The 20,055-nt window shown below is 43.6% G+C and overlaps 2 protein-coding genes across 2 annotated transcripts; both read left to right on the top strand.

The window, feature by feature from the left end:
• RNASEH1 (ribonuclease H1) lies at positions 2,466–8,153 on the top strand. The gene is made up of 8 exons (XM_021392236.1): positions 2,466–2,662; positions 2,748–2,872; positions 3,335–3,529; positions 4,115–4,214; positions 4,682–4,736; positions 5,796–5,880; positions 6,591–6,715; positions 7,677–8,153. Exons 1-8 carry the CDS (start codon positions 2,553–2,555, stop codon positions 7,761–7,763), a joined length of 882 nt encoding a protein of 293 aa, XP_021247911.1. The 5' UTR covers positions 2,466–2,552; the 3' UTR covers positions 7,764–8,153.
• ADI1 (acireductone dioxygenase 1) lies at positions 10,187–17,480 on the top strand. Its single transcript, XM_021392631.1, has 4 exons — positions 10,187–10,352; positions 12,615–12,734; positions 13,766–13,945; positions 15,673–17,480. The coding sequence occupies exons 1-4, from the start codon at positions 10,233–10,235 to the stop codon at positions 15,793–15,795; spliced, it is 543 nt and encodes a 180-aa protein (XP_021248306.1). The 5' UTR covers positions 10,187–10,232; the 3' UTR covers positions 15,796–17,480.

The following is a 20,055-nucleotide window of genomic DNA, read 5'->3' as shown; positions in this document are numbered from 1 at the left end:
TATCTGTTCAACCAAATAACTAATGAGTGTAATAGAAGGTCTTTTCTTTCCCTGCCATTTACTGCTGGCTGCTCTTTCATTATGCCCTGCCCAGAGAAGACTACAAGTTATATGAATGTGTAAACCTGTAAGGAATAAGAAATACATTTGCTATAAAAAGATATAATTAAAAAAAAAAAAAGCTAACCAAGAGCAATAAAATAAAAATATCACAAACAAGAAGTAGTGAAAAACCTGGAAGTCTCAGTGGAAAACTTTACAGAAATAATTCATGGAAATAATCTTGATCTGAGAAAGTCAGAAGTAAGCATTCTGTAAGTAACAATAACATGAAGTCTCAGGATTTAGGGTTGGAAGAAGCAAGAAAAATGCAATAAATGTATTTTGATACCACTCTGACCAAATTGTTTTTGTATTCCCACAAGATCTGTCAAATGATACATTACATCTTCTCACAGTACGTGACACTGAATGACATGAAGGCACGAGACAGAAGGTTGTGGCTGAGCATGGTGTGGTACATGGTGCTGGGCAGCTTCAGGCAGCTCTACTTCTCTAGGAGCCTCAATGAGGGGGACATGCCCAGCTGCAAGTTCTTTTCTGCGTGACACTATATTCCCTCTGTGCAGTGAACTGTCACATTTCAAGTCAAGCTGGCCAGCACAAAAGGTCATGGAGCTGGAGAGAGGATGAGACATCTCTTCCCTGCTGACATACAGGGGATTTTTCAAAGCAGTTGAGTCCAGTATATTGTGCTGTCAAGGAGTGCACAGTGATGCATCAATGTGCTAGCTTTTCTATTTGGACAAGGTGGTTCTCGTTATTTCAGAGGCCATCTCTGTATGCAGCTCAGATGGAATGTGGGCTCTTGATTTAAATAGGAGGTTGTGCTAAGAGAACCAGTTTAATGACCTTCAGCTCTTTTAAGTGCCAAATACCAGGGCTGATCTGAAAGTAATGCCTCCTATTTTATTATGTTGGCCCACGAGGCAGAAGCAGATGTTGGTGGTATGACAGTGGAGGTTGAACCTTCCTGACAATATTCTGTCCATTTTGTTGCCATGCGACAGATGACAGTAGAGGGGCAATTTGACAAAATGGCATCTGACGTGGAAGTGTGTATGAAGCAAACGTGAGGAATTGAATTCTTCCATGTGGAAAAAGTTGCAACCACTGACACTCATTGATGCTTGTTGAACGTTTATGGAGCTCAAATGGTGCATATGAGCACAGTGAGGCAGAGGGTGGTGCATTTCAGCAGTGGTGACAATGATCTGAAAGACAAGCCACACTGGACAACCATGCAGATTTTCACAAGCAAAGCATGCAGGTTTTGTTCATTGCTGGTGAAAACGCATAGTTAATGGTGGTGACTATCTTGAAAATAAGTGTTATGTAGATAAGAATTTATTCTATCTAATAGTGTTATTTTTCTCTTTGTATCTGTTGTAGTTTCCATGTAAATACATAGGAGGCATTACTTTTGGAGTGACCTATGTATATGGAAGTTTGCACCATTTTTTTAGTAATGATCCTTCCCAAAATGCTTTTCAAGATAAGAAGGGTAAATAGGGATTTCACAACAAGTTAGAGGGTATATTCATTCCTGGGTGGTGATCCATTAATTTTAATAGCTTGTTAAAGAAGAAGAGCCTACTGAAGCTCATCACAGGACCAAGATAATTTTTTAGGTAGGCAATGAAGCACTGGTAAGGTTTTATTGCTTTTTTTTTTTTTTTCCTAGCTGAGGCTCTGATCCTTCACACAACTGCATGGCATTTTACTTACAAGCAGAGCATGCTACCAAGCTCTTCTTTTTGGAAGAAGAGTCCAATGCAGAGATTTAATCAGGCAGAAAAATGGTGTGATTCTCTCAAACTCCATAAGCAATAACATCTTAAATGCTGCAAACACCACTTTCCAAGCAGAGACTTGTGTTATCACAGAATCACAGACCAGTGGAGGTTGGCAGGGACCTCTGGATCCATTGGGCTTAACCCCTGCTCCACCAGGGACACCCAGAGCAGGGTGCCCAGCTCCACATCCAGGTGGCTTCTAAAGATCTCCAAGGAGGAGACCCCGCAGCCTCTGGACAGCCTGTGCCAGTGCTCTGTCACCTGCTCAGCACAGAAGTGCTCCTGGTGTTGAGGGGACCTCCTATGTTCCAATCTGTGTCCACTGTCTCTTGTCCTGGCACTGGGCACCTCTGAAACGAGCCTGGCTCTGTCTTCTTTGCACCTTCCTTCAGGTATTTATGGACATTGTGAAATCCCCCTGAGCTTTCCTTTCTCGAAACTGTACAGTCCCAGTTCCCTACGCTATCTTCTATGCCCCACTTCCCAATAAGTTTGACCCCACTCGCGTCCCGTACCGAGGCTCTCTCTCCCTCCCCTCTGCGGCAGCCTCGCGTGCGCAGAACGGGTGTGTGGGCGCTACGGCGCATGTGCGGCAGCCTGCGACGCCTGCGCAGTGTAGAGCGGTGGCGGCGGGTGCGCAGCCTGCCCGGGGCAGGGGCCGCGGGGCGGGGGCGCGGATGGCGGCGGGGCTGCGCTATGTTGCGGTGGCTCGTCGCGCTACTCAGCCACTCCTGTTTTGTCTCCAAGGGCGGCGGCATGTTCTACGCGGTGCGCAAGGGCCGGCAGACGGGCGTCTACCGCACCTGGTAAGGCCCGAGCGCGGCCTCGCCGCCGGGGCTGCTCCGGGAAGCGCGCCTCGCCGGCCTCACCCCCCCGCCCGCTGTGTTGCAGGGCGGAGTGCCAGCAGCAAGTGAACAGGTTCCCTTCCGCCAGCTTCAAGAAGTTCGCCACCGAGAAAGAAGCCTGGGCCTTCGTGGGCGCCGGGCCCCCGGGCGAGCAGCAGTCCGCACCCGCAGGTAGCGCGTCCTTAGCGCGGGTCAGAGAGGGCGACAGGCAGGGCAGGGCAGGAGGCAGGCAGGGCAGGAGGCGGGCAGGCAAGGCCACGTGCGCGGTGCCTCTTCCCTTCGGCTGCTGGTGCAGGAATCTCAGCACCGCGAGGGGTGTGTCTGCACAGGAAAGAAACATTTCTGTAGGCGTATGGATTTGCTTGTGCCCTGTCTGTTTGTCTTTAAGGGCTGTTATGTGTGTCTCTGCTAAAATAACGTCACCACCATGCCCACTGCACCGCGTCCTCAGGTGCCAGGTAGCATCATAGACTATCCCGAGTTGGAAGGGACCCGTGAGGATCACCGAGTCCAGTGGCTGTTTCTCTTACCTTGAAAAGCTTTTTCCGCCTACATGTTTCTTTTAGGATTTGTTTTGAATAAAATTTGACCTTGTGTGCGTAGATGAATTGTTTTATTTTGTGTTTTTGGAAGAGACGTATGGTGCTTCGGCTGTAACACAGGAAGATGCTAGCCAGAGAGAGGAACCGGAGACAGATGTCTTGTGTTGCAATGCGTGCAAAAGGCCATATGAACAGTCTACAAATGAAGAACATACTGTAAAGCGTGCAAAACACGATGAAGGACACTCAGCACCAATAGTCAGTGAAGATAAATTTTCATATATGGGTAAGTTCTTTTGTTATTACTTTCATTCGAGTTCTTTCTACTCTTCATATAAAACAGTGTAATTATTAGAAAGTTCTTGGGGAAGTTTGTGTATGACAGTACCAGGCCAAATGTAATGTTTCTTTTTAAAATTGAAATCTGACCATGACATATTTTTTTCATATTGTCTTTCCATGTAACGTTAATTGACTTTAACTGCTATCAAGGTATGGCTTGATTTGATCGCTGTAGTTGTGGTTTTACATGTGCCTTGATTACAAACTTGATATAAATGCAGATGTAGCTGGCAAGTTTTATCACCGACTGAGGGAGGCAAGACTTGTAGTGAGAGTATGAAACTTGGCCCAATGATGCCTTGTGTGCCTGACTGATTTGGGAGCAGTGAGGGGGTGAAGTTGCATTGGGACTTCTGGAGTTCTGCATTACTAATTAAAATGAGTGGTATCTCTAGATGATGGCATTTTGAAGGACTGTCCAGGGAGGGAAGTTTGAGCATTAATCTGTTAGTAGGTGTTTCTTTTTGCTTGAAGAGCCTATGTCCATGAAGGAATGCTTGAATTTCTGCTTTTGGTAATTCTTTTGTAGGTGACTTTGCAGTTGTTTATACAGATGGTTGTTGCTCAGGTAATGGACGTAACAGGGCACGTGCTGGAATAGGTGTCTACTGGGGACCGGGCCACCCCTTGTAAGTAATTCAGTGGGTTCTTTTCTTAGATATATATGCTGATGTTTGTTTCAGGTGTGCTTCACACTGCCAGCCTCTTTTTGAATATGAAGCCTTGCTGTTGAAACTCATGTTAATGACAGTGCTATTAGAGTAACAAGTTAGTGAGGAAAAACAGAAATCGGCTTCTCTAGGAAGTAAGGATGTGGGAAAAAAAACGATTGGAAATAATATTTTTAAGTGGCTGAAGCTATGATTCAAGGAGTGCAAAAAGTTAAAATAATTGCACAAAAAGACAGCAGAAGTAACTGCATGTTGATGATGGGTCCAAATATGCAGGTTGTACTGCGTGGGTGGAAGTTAGATCTTGAATCTCCATGCATCCTTTATTAAAAGAAAACTATCTCTGCGTTATTTATGATTCTAACATGTAGTGATTTTATACCACTGATAATTTTGAGTAACTACTGTTTGTTCTTCGGATACAGAAACATCAGTGAAAGACTTCCTGGACGGCAAACGAATCAAAGAGCTGAAATACACGTAAGTAGCAAATGTCCTAAAATACTTCCACATGCAGAAAGCAGTGTTATACTCCAGAGTATTTCAGCTCTGGCCTTCAGAAACCATTTATGGAGCTGTGAGGGAAGTACACAAAATACTAGGAGTTGTGACTTCAGACAAATTGTTTTCTTTAGGTTTTATTGTTCCTTATTGCTTTCAAATAACCAATAACTCCAGCTTGAGAATTCCCAGATGTCATCAGGCCAAGCACAGATATTTAAAATTGCCTTGCATTAGGAAAGCCCTGTTCTCAAATCTTTGTATTTTTAATGTTTATGTCTCAGACTTTGGGGTAAGGGCTACTTTAATTGTGGGTAAGCGGACAATTGCCTTCTTACTATGATAGAGTCAGAATATCATCTTTCTTTGATTGCACATAATAAATAATTATAGGAGTAACTTTTGTTACTTTTGAAATAAACAGCAGATTTAGTCTTCCTTCTCACCTAGTCTTAATTTTGGTACTGCAGCTTCCCTGCACTGTGTCTTTGGAGGTAAAATTATGTGAGAAGCTGACCTGCTTAAAAATTGCAAGAAATTCCTTTCTGTGAGGGACAAGCAGAGGTGATGGTGGTATGTCAGAGGTCAGACTTGCTGCTGGAGAGTTTTTCAGCGCTAAGTTGAGGCCAAGCCACTTGTCCCTCTCTAATTATTATATTCCGTAGCACCAAGGAAAAATGATTGGAAACCGTTCCAAACAGTTGGAGCTGATATGAATCCTTGCTCTCCAAAGTTATGGAGAAGATGCCTAGGAGCTGTTGTGCTGTTAAGAGAGCCTCGGAGAGCTGAGCAAATGGGCAGAGAGCTGCTCCTGCAGTGAAGAAAACATCAGATTTTACTTTATTTAACGTGTGGGAAACTTAAGTTGCTATCTTTCTGATTCATCTCTGTTCTAAAACATCTTTGTACTCACTGATGGGGAGACTACAGTAATATTCTATGTAGTTCTTCCATATTAACATCAGGTACTTTGCTGTTATTTTAGTTATGTGTTCAAAATACTGTACTGAACTGTGATTCTACTGAAATGTTCTTAAGGCAGCCTGCAAAGCAATTGAGCAAGCAAAGAGTCAAAATATCAAGAAATTAATTATCTACACTGATAGCAAGTTCACTATTAATGGTAAGTTGATTATTTTTGTGTTCCTGATTCTTGAAGACGTGTTGAGGTACATTGTACACAATTTCATTACATAAGGCACATTGAACACACTGGGGTTTGTGACTTCTTACATAAGGAAGAGAACATGTAACACAATTCAATTACTCAAGACTGCTTGGTAGAAAAACTTGCAGAGTATTGCAAGGATTACCTTCTGTCTGCATGAAGTGCAGTTAGAGACAAATTGCCTGTAAAAGTGAACAGACAGAAGTAACTGAAGGATTTTTGTCTTAATATATGCAGTATGACACACGCAGTCTAGAAAAATGTTGTTTGTGGGCATTCTGTTAAGGATGCACTCAAGCTGGTGTAGTGACCTTGTACTTTCATTTTGGTTTGTTTTGACTTCTTGGATTGGAGAAAGTGTCTGTACACAAACGTGAGCTATATTTGAGTTTCCCTGTATTCCACATATGGGTGGCCAGAATGTTAGGTTTTGTTCTCTAGAAATCTGCTTATGTGTTCCTTCTCTGAAGTGTTCTGTTTAGCCAACAGAAATCTTAAAATATGTGGTCATCTGTTTCTCCTCTGTGCATTTATGTCTTCAGTTTCTCAAAACAAATTTGTTCTAGTTTATTGTACAATCAAGCAAATCTTTAGCTTCAGTTTTTTGAAGTGTTAAACAGTTGCTCTTTCATAGAATGTTTTATGGTAATCCTCCCTTTGCATAGGTATTACGAGCTGGGTTGAAAACTGGAAAACAAATGGCTGGAGAACGAGTTCAGGAGGAAGCGTGATAAATAAAGAAGATTTTCAAAAACTTGATAATCTATCAAAAGGCATAGAAATTCAGTGGGTGAGCACCTCGTTTCTTGTTCCTAATGACATCTTAAATACTCTTGTAAACTCTTACCAACTATGACTATAGCAATGATTTTTATAGGGTATAAAGCTGTACATCTATAAATACAATGAATCTGCTTGTTTTTTGTAAAGCAAGTAAGATTATCTCTTTGATGTCAGCTAAACTAAGATTAACTCCAGTTTTCTGCACCTTAGTGTTTTTTTCCGAGAAAACTGAGCACATTAAAAAACTAAAAAACAGATAATTTATTTAGCTCTCAAGGAAAGAAGTAAAACAACTTCTATATGTGTGTTCCTGATGAAAGATATTTTTCCATAACCACTGACAGCAGCGCTGAATGTTGTAAGGAATGTCACCTCTCTCCCATTCTAAATTTACCTCTAATTGCTGTAGAAGAATACTAATTCCCAAAGGAAGCCTTGGTACCATTGATTGCCTAGATGTTCCTTATTGTTGAAGTATGGATATTTAAGTTATCTGAAAATTGACATATTTTCATATTCTATCTCTATGTTTAAGTGAGTGCTGTGATTACACAATTTGGTTTTACTGGCATAGACATCTCTAGCTTTCTGGCAAAAGGTAGGAACTGAATGTCAGAGAGGTTTTTCTTTCCTCTGAAGGGTAGGACTTCTGACTTAGTAACTAACTCTTAGTGCTGTTTTCTGCCTTTTTTTTTTTTTTTTTTAAGGCTAGATTAGGTGGTCCTTAGCCAGCTCACCACTTTTCATAAAGATGGTTTTTGCAATTTGGCAATCGAGTCTTGGTCTTTGAAGAGAGGTTATGAACGTTACTGGGAAGGACACATAAGGACTTCATGTGAGGCAAGCACCTCTAAGGAGGTGCTACTGTGCTATAAATAGAAGGGCATTATGTGCTCAAGTTTCATGTGTGTACTCTTTTTTTCTTGATTTCTTCCATGTCTAACACTCCTGTACTTTCGCTCTAACAGATGCATGTTCCTGGTCATGCTGGTTTCCAAGGAAATGAAGAAGCTGACAGACTAGCAAGAGAAGGCGCTAGTAAACAGAAGTTGTGACATATTGGGACTAGAGACTTGCAGTTGGAGGAAAAGGACTAATGTAGCTGTGACAGTTTGAACTGCTGTTGCTTCTGAGTTGAACTTCGAACTATGCTTATTTCTAGCTCAAACTGCTAAATGTATATCATCTTCTGGGGAGAAAAAAAATGCATTTTCGTCTATGCTGTTTGTTTTACAATCAGGTCAATATTTAGTTAATGACAAACTGTTTGCTTTTTTCCTCCATCTTACTGAAGTGCTGCTGTCAGTGTTTTTGAGCACTCTTTGAGCCTTTTGAATTCACCGTAAGGACAGACTTCTTCAGAAGTGATACTAAATCTTTATCCTGTGTGTTCTTTTATTTCCCTCTTATGAAATAAATTATTTTTTTTTTTTTGTACAGAAGTATATATGAGTGGTGCATAATTGCTGAGGGGGTGAAGTTGGTTGGATGGTTTGGTAAGAGATCAGTGATGTGGCATGGAGATGTCCTTTAATAAGCTTTGGCATTCTGACAGTAGTATCTTCTTCTCTGATATCTCAAAGGAGATAATCGGCCATTTATCTGAGATGGGACTAGAAGATCTGGAGAAGCTAATCATCCAGGTTATCAAGTGTTTGACTTCATTTTTTTTCTAGTTAATGATGAGATTAGTGGAATGGCTAATGTGCACTTGAATTAGACAGTAAATACTACTGCTCAACAAGTGTTATTTTCTATGCCTCCGTAGGAAGAGAAAACATTTGCTACATTGTCAACTTTTTTTGTAAGGTACCTCACTACTACTGAATAGTAGTGCTTAAGCTAGAAGTCATTGGTTGGTTTTTTTTTTTTGTATTTGTTAATGGCTGTACAGATTGTTGAAGCTGCTGAAGCTTGATTTCTTAATGGTTCTCATTCCTTTTAACATCCTTACTTGAGGCAAAGTGCATCCTTTTAGGTATTTAGTGTCACATGAATTGTGATGGAGCTAGGAAACCAGCAAGTCTATTAACTAATAGATGAGAGATTCTATTTTGTGTCATCCAAAATTGCACCTGTAGGGGTGAGGTAGTACACTGATTAAATTTTGCCCTCTGGGTCTTGTATATGTATGTATATATACATAGGTATATATGTATGTCTCCACATGTATATGTGTGTGTAGGTATGTGTATATATGTGTATGTGTGTATATATACACACTCACAAGGGCTGCTCTGGAAGTGATGCCTCCTATTTTATTGTGTTGGCCCACAACGTCAGAGACGGATGTTGGTGTTATGGCAGTAGAGGCCGAACCTTCCTGACAATATTCTGTTACATTTTGTTGCCGTGTGACAGATGGCAGCAGAGGGGCACTCTGACCAAATGGCATCTGACGTGGGAGTGTGTGTGAAGCGAAGGTGTGCACTTGAATTCCTCCATGTGGAAAAAGTTGCACCTATTAACATTCATTGACACTTGCTGAACATTTATGGAGACCAAACAGCAGATGTGAGCGCAGTGAGGCGGTGGGTCTTGCATTTCAGCGGTGGTGACAGTGGTGTGAAAGACAAGCCACATTCAGATGACCATGCAGATTTTCTTGAGCACAGTATGGAGGCTCTTGTTCATTGCTGTCAAACACGCAGAGCTAATGGTGGCAACTGTGCTGAGAAATAGTGTTTTGTAGCTGAGAATTTGCTCTGTCAAATAGTATTATTGTGCTCTTTGTATCTGTTGTAGTTTCCATGAAAATATATAGGAGGTGTTACTTTCAGAGCAACCTATGTATATACATATGCAATTGTCCATCTTTTTACTTTAAAAGTTGGAGTTGGAGGAAGGTACGTAGTGATCCCGATCAGATCTCTATTTGAAACAGTTTAACAGTGTGACCAGCAGCGCACTGAAGAGGTGTCATCTAATGATTGACATATCGTACATCTGTTAAATGTGCAGATCCTACTTACTGCATGGAAATCTACCTTATTTGAAGCAGCAATTTTGAGGAAACTGTTTATGTAACGGTGGGTAAGTGGTAGCAACAGTATAGCACTGTATTTAAGTTACTTTACTGCCTGAAGGACGTCATCAATGCGGAAACAAGGAATTTAATGGGAAACAGTTTTATACTAATTTGATACTAATGTTTATTTCTTATTATACTGGAAATTCAGAATGGAAGAACGCCCATAGGACAGCTGCAATATTGACAGATTAAAGGATGAAAAGTGAGTAGTATTTCTAAAGCAGACTTTGAACAGAGACTTGAGAATGAGATGAGAACGTTGGCTGTTCATTCTTCATAAGGAACTAAAACTTCAGAGAGTATTGTAATTTAACAGGCAGCTTTCAGTGGATAGGAGTTGAAGTTCTGGCTGTGTTTGTGCTTCTTTTCGAAAAAGAAAGAAACTGGGGGCCTCCAGGAGCTGCCCGGGATCTCGGCGCTCTCCCCATAGGCCGGGCCCCAGCTGCGGGGCGGGCCGCTGCCGCCCAGCCCCGCGGAAGCCGCCGGCGCCACCATGGTGGAGGCCTGGTACATGGACGAGTCCCCGGAGGACCAGCGGGCTCCCCACAGGCTGCAGCCCAACCGCGCCGTCAGCCTGGAGCAGCTGCGCCGCCTCGGCGTCGCCTACCGCAGAGTAAGCGACGGGGGCGGGCGGCGCTGCCCAGGGGAGCGTGCCCCTGGCCCCGGGACGCGGCTGAAGGACGGCGCGCGGCGCCGGGCCGCGTTGCGCTGCCGCCGGGAGGCGGGCGGGCGCCGGCGATGCGCGTCATGGCGCCGTGCCCTTGAGTTGGGAGGCGGCCGCGGGGCGGGCTGTCGCGGGGGCTCCTGTTGTTCTCACGTTGTCTACCCGCAGTCCTCAGGGCTGCCTTTGCCGTGCCTCTGAAATAACGATTTCACGTGGTATCCCCTTACATCTGCGTTGTAAAATAGAGTCGTAAATTTCACGTGTTTGGTAAACCCGTCCGTGTGTCAGCCTGGACTGCTGTGCCACCTTCACCCCGCTTGACGCCCACTCGAGATGGGGCAGCACTGCCACAAACGCGTGGATGGGAGCCATCTCCTGAGGCACAGCGCCTGCTGGGTTAAGCTGTGTGTCATTGGTGCAGGACATCATAGCATCCCAGAATGGTTTGGGTTGGGCATCATGTGCACCAGCACAGGTCAGGGGCTGACCTGCTGGAGGGGAGCTCTGTAGAGAAGGACTTAGGGGTCGTTTAGCATGCCCTTGTAGCCAAGGCCAGTGGTATCCTGGGGTGCATTAAACAGAGTGAAGGTCTAAGGACCCCAGGTCCTCTGCCCTGGTGAGCCTACATCTGGAGTACTCAGTACATCCAGAGTTCAAGAAGGACAGGAAACTTCTAAAAGGTTCCCCCCAGAGGAGGGACACGATGGTTGGGGCCTGGAGCATCTCCCGTATGAGTGAAGGCTGACAGACCTGGCACAGTTCAGCCTGGAAAAGTCTGAGAGGTGATCACATCAATGTTTATCAATTTCTGAAGTATAGGAGTCAAGTGAATGGGGCCAGTCTCATTTCAGTGTGCAGTGACAGGACAAGGGGCAAAGGGCACAAATTGAACAGAGGAAGTTCTATATAAATACATGAAAGAACTTTTTCACTGTGAAAGCAACAGAGCACTGGAACAGGCTGCCCAGAGAGATTGTGGTGTCTCTTCCTCTGACAATATTCAAAATCTGCCTGAATGTCTACCTGTGTGACCTGCTGCAGGGAACCTGCCTTAGTAGGGGGATTGGACTTGAGGGTCCCCACAGGTCCTTTCCAACCCTTGTGTTTCTGTGATTCAGTAAGAGACATTTGAAAGTGCCCTTCTTGTGGTGGTTCAGACAGAAAGACTACATGATGGAGAATTTCTCGTACAAACCATAAATCAGCCATGCCTCAGCTGTAAAATGTATTCATTAAGAGCTCAGGATTTCTCTCTCCACTAATCGTACCTCCTGGGCTCAAGGAGTGCAGCACAAGCAATGCTGCAGAATGGCAACGCCTTGTGGGGATGGGGATGTGCGTTGGCGGTGAGGCTCCAGCCTTTGAAGTACTCTGCAGGCTGTGCAAGGTAGGGACATGCTGCAAGAGTTAATAAACCATAGCAAATCTTGCCGTTCTGAAACCTCAGGTAACCTTCTGCTTGTCTGTTTTTAGCATCTCTTCCAGTTTCAGAAATTTGGCATGGGAGCAGAAAAAGTGAAGTGTATCCAGAGCAGTTTATTAATTTCTGACACAATCAGCAAAGACCTCAAACTTATTACTTTCTAATTTAATCTTACTTATTGCTGCTGTGCTGCTGCTGCTGTTGTGTGTGTGACAATAAACTTGTGTGGTTGGCAGGCAAGTCACGCTGGGTGAGGAAGCAGTGCTGGAAGAACTGGTACCAACCCATACATGTCTGCCAGCACTTCTGAAACCCAGAAATGGTCACAGCAGCAGCACGAAGGCTTCCCAGATGGCTTCTGTGGGGCTGGATGTAGGTAAACACAATGAATCTGGCTCCTGAGTGAGAACCGGGTTGTTGAAGCAGTGTGGGAAGGCAAGTGTGGTTTTCTTCAATGGCAAGCTGACATGGGATGTCCATGCTGGTTTTGAAAGCTCAGGTTTTTATCATTTTGGTCTTCCCATGATAAACAGATAGTAACTGTTAGACTGAGTAGCATCTGGTACATTATTGAGCATGCAGTAGTTGTGCTCTCATGTGTTCAACTTTCAGTCTTGGAAGGCATTGGTATGTGCCTTGTGTACCTGTAAGGAGCTAACATAGCTATCCACCCCTGTTATCTACCTGCCCACTGACGCTCTCAACAACTTTGTTTTTCCACATTAATATCTTGAATTGTGTCTTAGGTGATTGTGTTTGAATGCATTTTTTTTCTGCCCATTTTTTAGTTGGATGCTGATAACTATGAGACTGACCCACGTCTGAAAGAGATTCGGGAAGCAGAAAATTATTCTTGGATGGATATAGTAACTATACATAAAGACAAGCTGCCAAATTATGAAGAAAAGGTATGCAGGCCTTTACTTTGAATGAGGATTTGCACTCTGAAGTCTGCTGCTAGAGTGCGCAGTCAGCTTCATAACACATGTTCACTGTGAGCACTCTCAGAGATGAAATTCATGTTTAAAATACATCTTGTACTAAAGACCTTAACTTTAGTAAAATAAACGTTGATACCCTTTTTAAAATAAGGTAGGGGTAGGCCTTTTGCTTCTGTAGGTTGCCTTCAGAGTTTTTAGGCTACTTTCCATCCTTGTGTCATTTCGAAACTCAGAGCCCTGCAGATACTCAGAGATGCTAACCGAGATGAGGGCAGGCTGTTGCCAGCTGTGCATGGGCTTTGAAGGCTGAGACATCCTGCTGGCTGTTGCAAAATGTGTCTTTTCAAAATGAATGTTAACATCATGGAATTTGAGAGATACGTTTCCCTTACAAGAATATTTAACTTGGGAAGCAAACAGCTTGGCTATTTCAAAGCAGATGAACACAAGCAGTGCCAGGCCCCAAGCCTTCTAGAAGGAGCATGTTTCTCCCTGCCTCAGGGTATTGGACTGCTGTTCTGATCTGAATGCTGCAACCTGGTGGCTTTTCCATATTTCCATTAAATCTGTCCAGTTAACAGTTTGTTTTAAGCTGGTTGTGTTACACTGTTTTTAAGTTTTTTACAAGGTGAATTACATGGTAACTTACGTGCCCTGGGTGAGCTCAGCCTCATACAAAGGTAGGGCACTGGCTTGCTGAATCAGTAAAGGCTGAGAAGGGCACTGCCATGCTGAATCAGTAAAGGCTGAGAAGGGCACTGCCATGCTGAATCAGTAAAGGCTGAGAAGTGTTTCAGGCACACCTGTGCTAGCATAGATAAAAAGTACCCGGACCCCTGAGTCTGGCTGACTGGATTGGCCGCTTTAACGCTGTTGGTCTCATCTGTTAGTTAAATCACTGCATAGTTGAAAGCCTTTGTCTGCTTTGCCAAATGTTTCAGCTAGATTCCTTTGCAGCTTTTCTGTATTTGGTATTAATAGATACCTCCTATCCCCAGATAAAAACATTTTACGAAGAGCATTTACACCTAGATGATGAAATTCGTTACATCTTAGATGGGTCTGGCTATTTTGATGTTCGAGACAAGGATGACAAATGGATCCGGATTTCCATGGAGAAAGGAGACATGATAACCCTCCCTGCTGGCATATATCACCGATTTACACTGGACGAGAATGTATGTTATCATAAATTACCCTAAATTTTGATGACAAATAGATGTGAGTATGTATCTTATTAGTAACCGCATGCCCTGAGACTTGCAGTTCATTAGCAAAGCATATTAAATATGAAGTAGGAATATGAAAAATACTAAATAATTCACAGCATTTGAACCTATCATCTTCAGGTCACGGATTCAGCTTCATCTCATCAGCCGTAACTGCAAGTCACTGCCACGTGGTATCCATAGCGTACCTTGTGTGACAGTGGCGTGAGAGCCAAACCCTGCAGCTGTCCCTCGCACAATTGCCCCCGCTGTCAGCTGCAGTGTGGAGATGGATCCCTCTGTGTTGCGTGTCTTTGCAGGGACAGGCAGAGCATGTCTTTGTACAGCAGTGGCATTCTTCATAACTGCTAAATTCACCTTCAGGGAAAGAATGATTTAAGGCTGCAGAGCCACTGCGTGCTGCTAGCGTATGCTAGATTGAATGCTGACTTCACAGGAGGTGACCTGCTTTTGGAGAGTGTTTTGGCAGATGGATTGTGAGATTGCACACGTAGTCCTGATCTGTGTGCCTGCCCTTGTGGACTGTTGCAGATACATTTTTAATCTTAGTATTAGCCTTGGAAGATAGGGAAATGTGAACTGTTGTCTCCTGTGTGGCAAAACCCCATTTCTGGTATAGTCCTGAGTATGGTATAATTTCAGATCAGCTGTCCAGGCAATGCTTATTGCTCATGTAAAAAATAATATTAATAATTATTATGCTGTTTTGGTGATAAACCCAAGTTTTCCTGTCTATATTTAGAGATCGGTGGTGAATCAGCTACAGTTGCTAGTTTAAGGCTTTTACTTTACATAGACAAAATATGAGGGGTTATGCATTGATTCTACAAGAAGTTACAAATGTTTAAGTCCACTTCAGGAACTTTAGTCTAGACATGTTACCTTCAAAGTCTCCCATAAATTCTTTAGGTACTTCTAAGCCCTTGGATTTTGCTGAATTCTGAATTCTTTAGGTGCCTAATTTTATTCTTGACATAGCTCAGTATACAAATGCAAGATAAGCACTTAGCAGTGTTTACAATATAGGTAGGGCCTAAATCTGTAGCGTACCTGGCAGTAGAGGAGAGGTGAGTTCCCCATAACTCAGTTGCATAACTCAGTCCTCCATTCTGCTACCACAGCTTCACATTCCTACCTGGCATGCTTCTGGCTGTCTGGTGGCAGGAGCTCTTACTTCTACTTCTGAAATCTGGAGATTTTTGCTTTCTGCAGTGTTGTTTTTTGGCTAGATTTTGCATTGAGCTTTTGTGACCCTCTCTTTGAAGCTTCTGATACTCTCAGGCATTTTGTTGAGATTTTGGGTCTCCTGATTTTTGTTGTTTAACCGAGCAAGTAGGAATTAGATGCTGCTCTGCTTGGTACTGTGGATCCAGTGCAAAGTGATTTGCATAAAATAGGATTTATTTGGTTTCTTTAATAAGGCGGGAGTACTGTCTGCCCACTCTGGAGGCACCGGTTGTGACACAACGTACATCACTGCATAGGTGCAAAATCTCACCACAGGAGCTGGCAACAGAAGCAGCAGCATCATGCTACAGTGTTCTGGGACATGTGAAGTTTTCAGTCCATCTTGAAGTGGTTTCAGGAATTGCTGCAGAAGTGCAAATTAAACCATTAATTTCAGGATTTGTCATGGAAAGATCTTACATTACTTGTGACTTCTTGTTCTTCAACAGAACTACGTGAAGGCAATGAGGCTATTTGTTGGAGAACCAGTCTGGACAGCATACAACAGACCAGCTGATGATTTTCCTGCTCGGAAACAGTATATGAAGTTTTTGGCTGAAGAAGCACAGTAATGATGTCTGAGACCTGACAGGTGGAACAGCCTGAAGCCAAGTAGAATAAATGTGATTGGTGTTCTTTCAACTGATTACACTACTAGTTGCATATCCACTTAGAATCACAGAATCATATAAAAATTTAGGTTGAAAGGTCATTAGGAGGCCATCTAGTCCAGTCCACTTTGAAGCATGGGGCCAACTTCAAAATTAGACCCACAGCCTCTTGGGTTTTGAAAACCTCTGGTGCGGGAGACTCCACAGTCTGTGCAGGCACCTCTTGCAGTGCTCAGCCACTCCCACAGGCAGGAAGTTTTTCTTTATGGCCTAATCCCCTGGCACAGCTTATGCTTGTTTTCTCTTGCCTTGGGAAGAATCTGGCTCTGACTTCTTTGCAGTCCCTTCTCTAGTGGGAAATGCTGGTTATGTCTCCTCTCAGCCTTCTTGTCTCCAGGCTAGACAAACAAGTGTCCTAAACTCGACTTTGAAGATATTTATGAAGATATTACGCATGATTTTCCCTGTTTTTGACCACTAAGGAATGTCACTTGTAACTAGCTGACAGTTAGACTTGAACAATTGACTGTTCCTAGTCCGATGGCCCAGAAGTTTTTCACCCATTTTGTGGTTGATATTCTCAGCCTGACTACAATGCTACTGGGGGAAACAGTTGAAAGCCTTGGTTCACCCAAGGTAAATGCCATCCACTCTTTCCCCTCTGCCACAGAACCAGTTATTTCCTCTGAGAGGGCATGCTGGATGGTGAGGCAGAATGTGCCTCTGGTAAATTGATACTGACCTTATGTTTCTAATCTCCTTCTATTTCATGTGCTTGGAATGGCTTCTGTAATGGCTTGTTATAGAATCACAGAATCATTAACGGCGGATAAGACCACTAAGATCATCAAGTCCCACCATCGACCCACCATGACCATGCCCCTCTGTGTCACATCCACCCTTTTTTTGGACATTTCCAGGGATGGTGACTCCACCACCTCCCTGGGCATCCTGTTCCAGTGCCTCACCACTCTGAGAAGAAATGTTCCCTAATACCCAAGCTGAACCTCCCCTGGCACTATTTGATGCCATTATCTTTCAACCTATCACCAGTTACCTGGGAAAAGAGGCCAATTCCCTCCTTGTTACAACCTCCTTGCAGGTACTTGTAGAAAGTGATAAGGTTTCCCCTAAGCCTCCTCCAGAATACTATTCCATAATTTGCTTGGGGACTGAAGTAAGGCTGGCCAGCCTCTAGTCTTCCCAATCCTATTTCTCTCCTGTTTGAAGCTGGCAGTAACAGTTGCCTTTTTCTGGCCAAAAAGATCTCCATGATCTCTAGGACCTTTCAGAGATGCCTTGCAGTGACATTAGCCATCTAATTTTACAGTTGCTCAAGAATCCATTTTCTGACCTTTTTATCTTGATGTTTTTGGCAGGTAGACTTGGGAGAGGTGGGCTACATTAATATTCATTCTGCTCTGAATCAATGCTAATGAACTATGTAGGATTCTGTTTTTAATTAAAGAAAATAAGCCCTGCTTCATTCTTGTCTAAAATGTTCATAAGATAAATTTACATAATCAGCATTTTAGCATGCAGCTTCCCTCGTTCTGGCCTAGTACATAAAGCTTTGGTTTTCTCTCTGTAAAATGTAGCAGTTTTCTCCTGTGATTTATTAATAAAATTAATTTGACTTTGGGGTATGTGGTTTTCTTTCTTTTTTTTTTTTAAACTTGTGCTGATATTAAGGGCACATGACTGGCACTGTTACTGCAGTTGTTATTCAGCATTTATTCCTTGGTCATGCTTCTCTGTAGCACTGGACAAGTTGATTGTGCACCTCAGTTTCTTCAGCTGTGAAATGGAGCGGACTTAAACCCATGGATCCATCTTTCAGTAAACACCTTGCAGTTACGCAGGACGTGCTGCTCCTCAGCAACAGGCACAGAATGGTTTTGGGATGGGTGCTCACTACCTGGAGGCAGCTTTGCACATTATGGTACCTGCTCCAACTCCCAGCTGTTGCAGTTTTGAAGGGAAACTGTAAAAGCTTTTAAAGTAAAAGTTGGAAACGTTGAGTAAAAAAAAAGCATGTATAGTTCTGCCTTTGCGTTTTGGATTGCAAGGTAGCAGAAGAGGCAGGTGCACCACGTGTTCATGCTGGCAGTGCTGGGCTCAGTTTGTGGCAGTAGGGTGTATGCACAACCTACGCTTACAAAATGGAAGCCTGCACAGAATTTACATCAGCCTGGATTAGCTTTTGTGCAGGATTTCCTAAGCCTGGCTGAAAATTGAGTTACCAGCATATACGAAGTTTAATTGGAGTTGAGTCCTTTGGTTGAGCTTGTATGGTTGCTGTGCTGTGCTGTGCCGTGCCATGTGGTTCAGAGTTCTGTGTGCCACAGCCATGGTAGCAGCACTGGAGTACCCTTTTGGATAGCACCACCTGCACTGAGGCACCCTGGTCCTGGAATAAATGTGGGATTTTTCCAGGTACAGCTACAGAATTAAATGATGGTTATTGCTAGCAACAAATTTTATTTATTTGTCTCATATGCCGGAGGAAGTCATATTTCTGAACACAAAGTAAAATGACGGCTTTCTCCCAGTGCTGCTCTTAGTCCGTGGTATCCAATCTCACTCACCTTCTCCCTTCCCTTCAAACAGAAGACAGCACAAGACTGTTCGTTCCTCCTTCTGCACATACAGCACTATTACCCCACGGTAGACCAGGGAGCCACCAGGAAGAGGCCAAGCAATGCCCTCTACTCATGAGAGACTTACAGCGTGGGGATGAGGGGATAGATAGAGGAAAGGAGCTGCCCACAGCAATTGCTTTCAACATCCCACTGATGTAGAGTGTGACCTCGGAAACAGGGCTGAACCACCTTGTTTTGTTGCCTCTCTGGAGGAATATAAACACCCAGTACAGCTCCCATCTCCAGGCTGCCAGGAATAACGCACGATAACACTGCCAAACACCATTCATCATTTTCATAGCACAATGCATTCTGTCACTGAGGGGTGGCTGTGACTGTGAGAGTCTCACTGTGAGCGCTTTTAAACACATGCCCTTTAGTGCTGTAGGTGTTCTTGAAAGGCTGAAAGCTTTGCTATCCAGAAGTATTTTTGTCAGCCAGGGAAAAAGCAATTTGGGGCCAGTGAAAGGATTCTGTGAAGAGCTTGCATGGGAGATTACACTGGGGGGGAAAAATGTTAATATTAATAGAAAACACTCCAGGGAGTGGAGGGAGAACACGCAGTTCCTTTAGATGAAAAATGCTGTTTATTTTTATAGCATTTTTCTTCCCACGTACTACATATCTAAAAGTGAGAAGTGAAATCAATACTTTTTGGTCCAAAAACATGAGTCTGTTTACTGCAGCTAGTGGAAAATCTCCATGCATTGAAGTAGTATTACAATTTATGTAAGTGGTTCCAGCAACGTCATGTTGGCAGCAGTAACACAGATGGGGGGAACATTTCACCTGCTCCAGAATTAAAGAAGAAAAAGGTAGGATAAATGGTACTGCATTGAGGGCTTGGAAGATAGATAGCTTTTTGGGTATCTGTGCATTATTTTTTACATTAATGCAGACTTGTTCCTAAGTGGCATGAAATTAACTTTACCATGACCAGCTTGTGAGAGCTGCAGCCTTGTTTTCTGCAAGGAACTCAAGGAAAGCTGGGTCTGTTGGCCATTTACTAAATTAGATGGGCAAACAGGTGGCCACAGATGTCCAGAGGAGGGTCACCAAAATGATCCAAGGGATGGAACACCTCCGCTACAAGGACAGACTGAGAGAGCTGGGGCCATTCAACCTGGAGCCTCCAGGGAGACCTGAGAACAGCCCTTCAGTATCTAAAGGGGGGCTGTAAGAAAGAAGGGGACACTATCAGAATCTGTTGAGATAGGACAAGGGGAAATTGTTTCAAACTAAGGGAGCAGTGATTTAGATTGGATATGAGGATACAGGTTTTTTACAATAAGAGTAGTGAAGGACTGGAAAGGGTTGCCAAGAGAGGTGGTGGATGCCCCATGTCTGGAGACACCCAAGGTTGGGTTGGATGAGACTCTGAGCAACCTGATCTAGCTGTAGGTGTCCCTGTTCATTGCAGGGGAGTTGGACTGGACAACCTTTAAAGGTCTCTTCCAACTCAAAAGATTCTGTAATTCACTTGGCGAAGCTGGAAGCTGTAGGGCTGGGACGTGTCACAGCCAGACTGCAGTTAACAGTGTCCACACCAGGCACCCGGTCCTGTGCATGCTGCCTGTAG

This window comes from Numida meleagris, chromosome 3, assembly GCF_002078875.1.
Source record: "Numida meleagris isolate 19003 breed g44 Domestic line chromosome 3, NumMel1.0, whole genome shotgun sequence".
NCBI classification, from domain to species: domain Eukaryota; kingdom Metazoa; phylum Chordata; class Aves; order Galliformes; family Numididae; genus Numida; species Numida meleagris.
The sequence above is the reverse complement of the archived record's forward strand: the minus strand, read 5'-3'. Positions and strand labels throughout refer to the sequence as shown.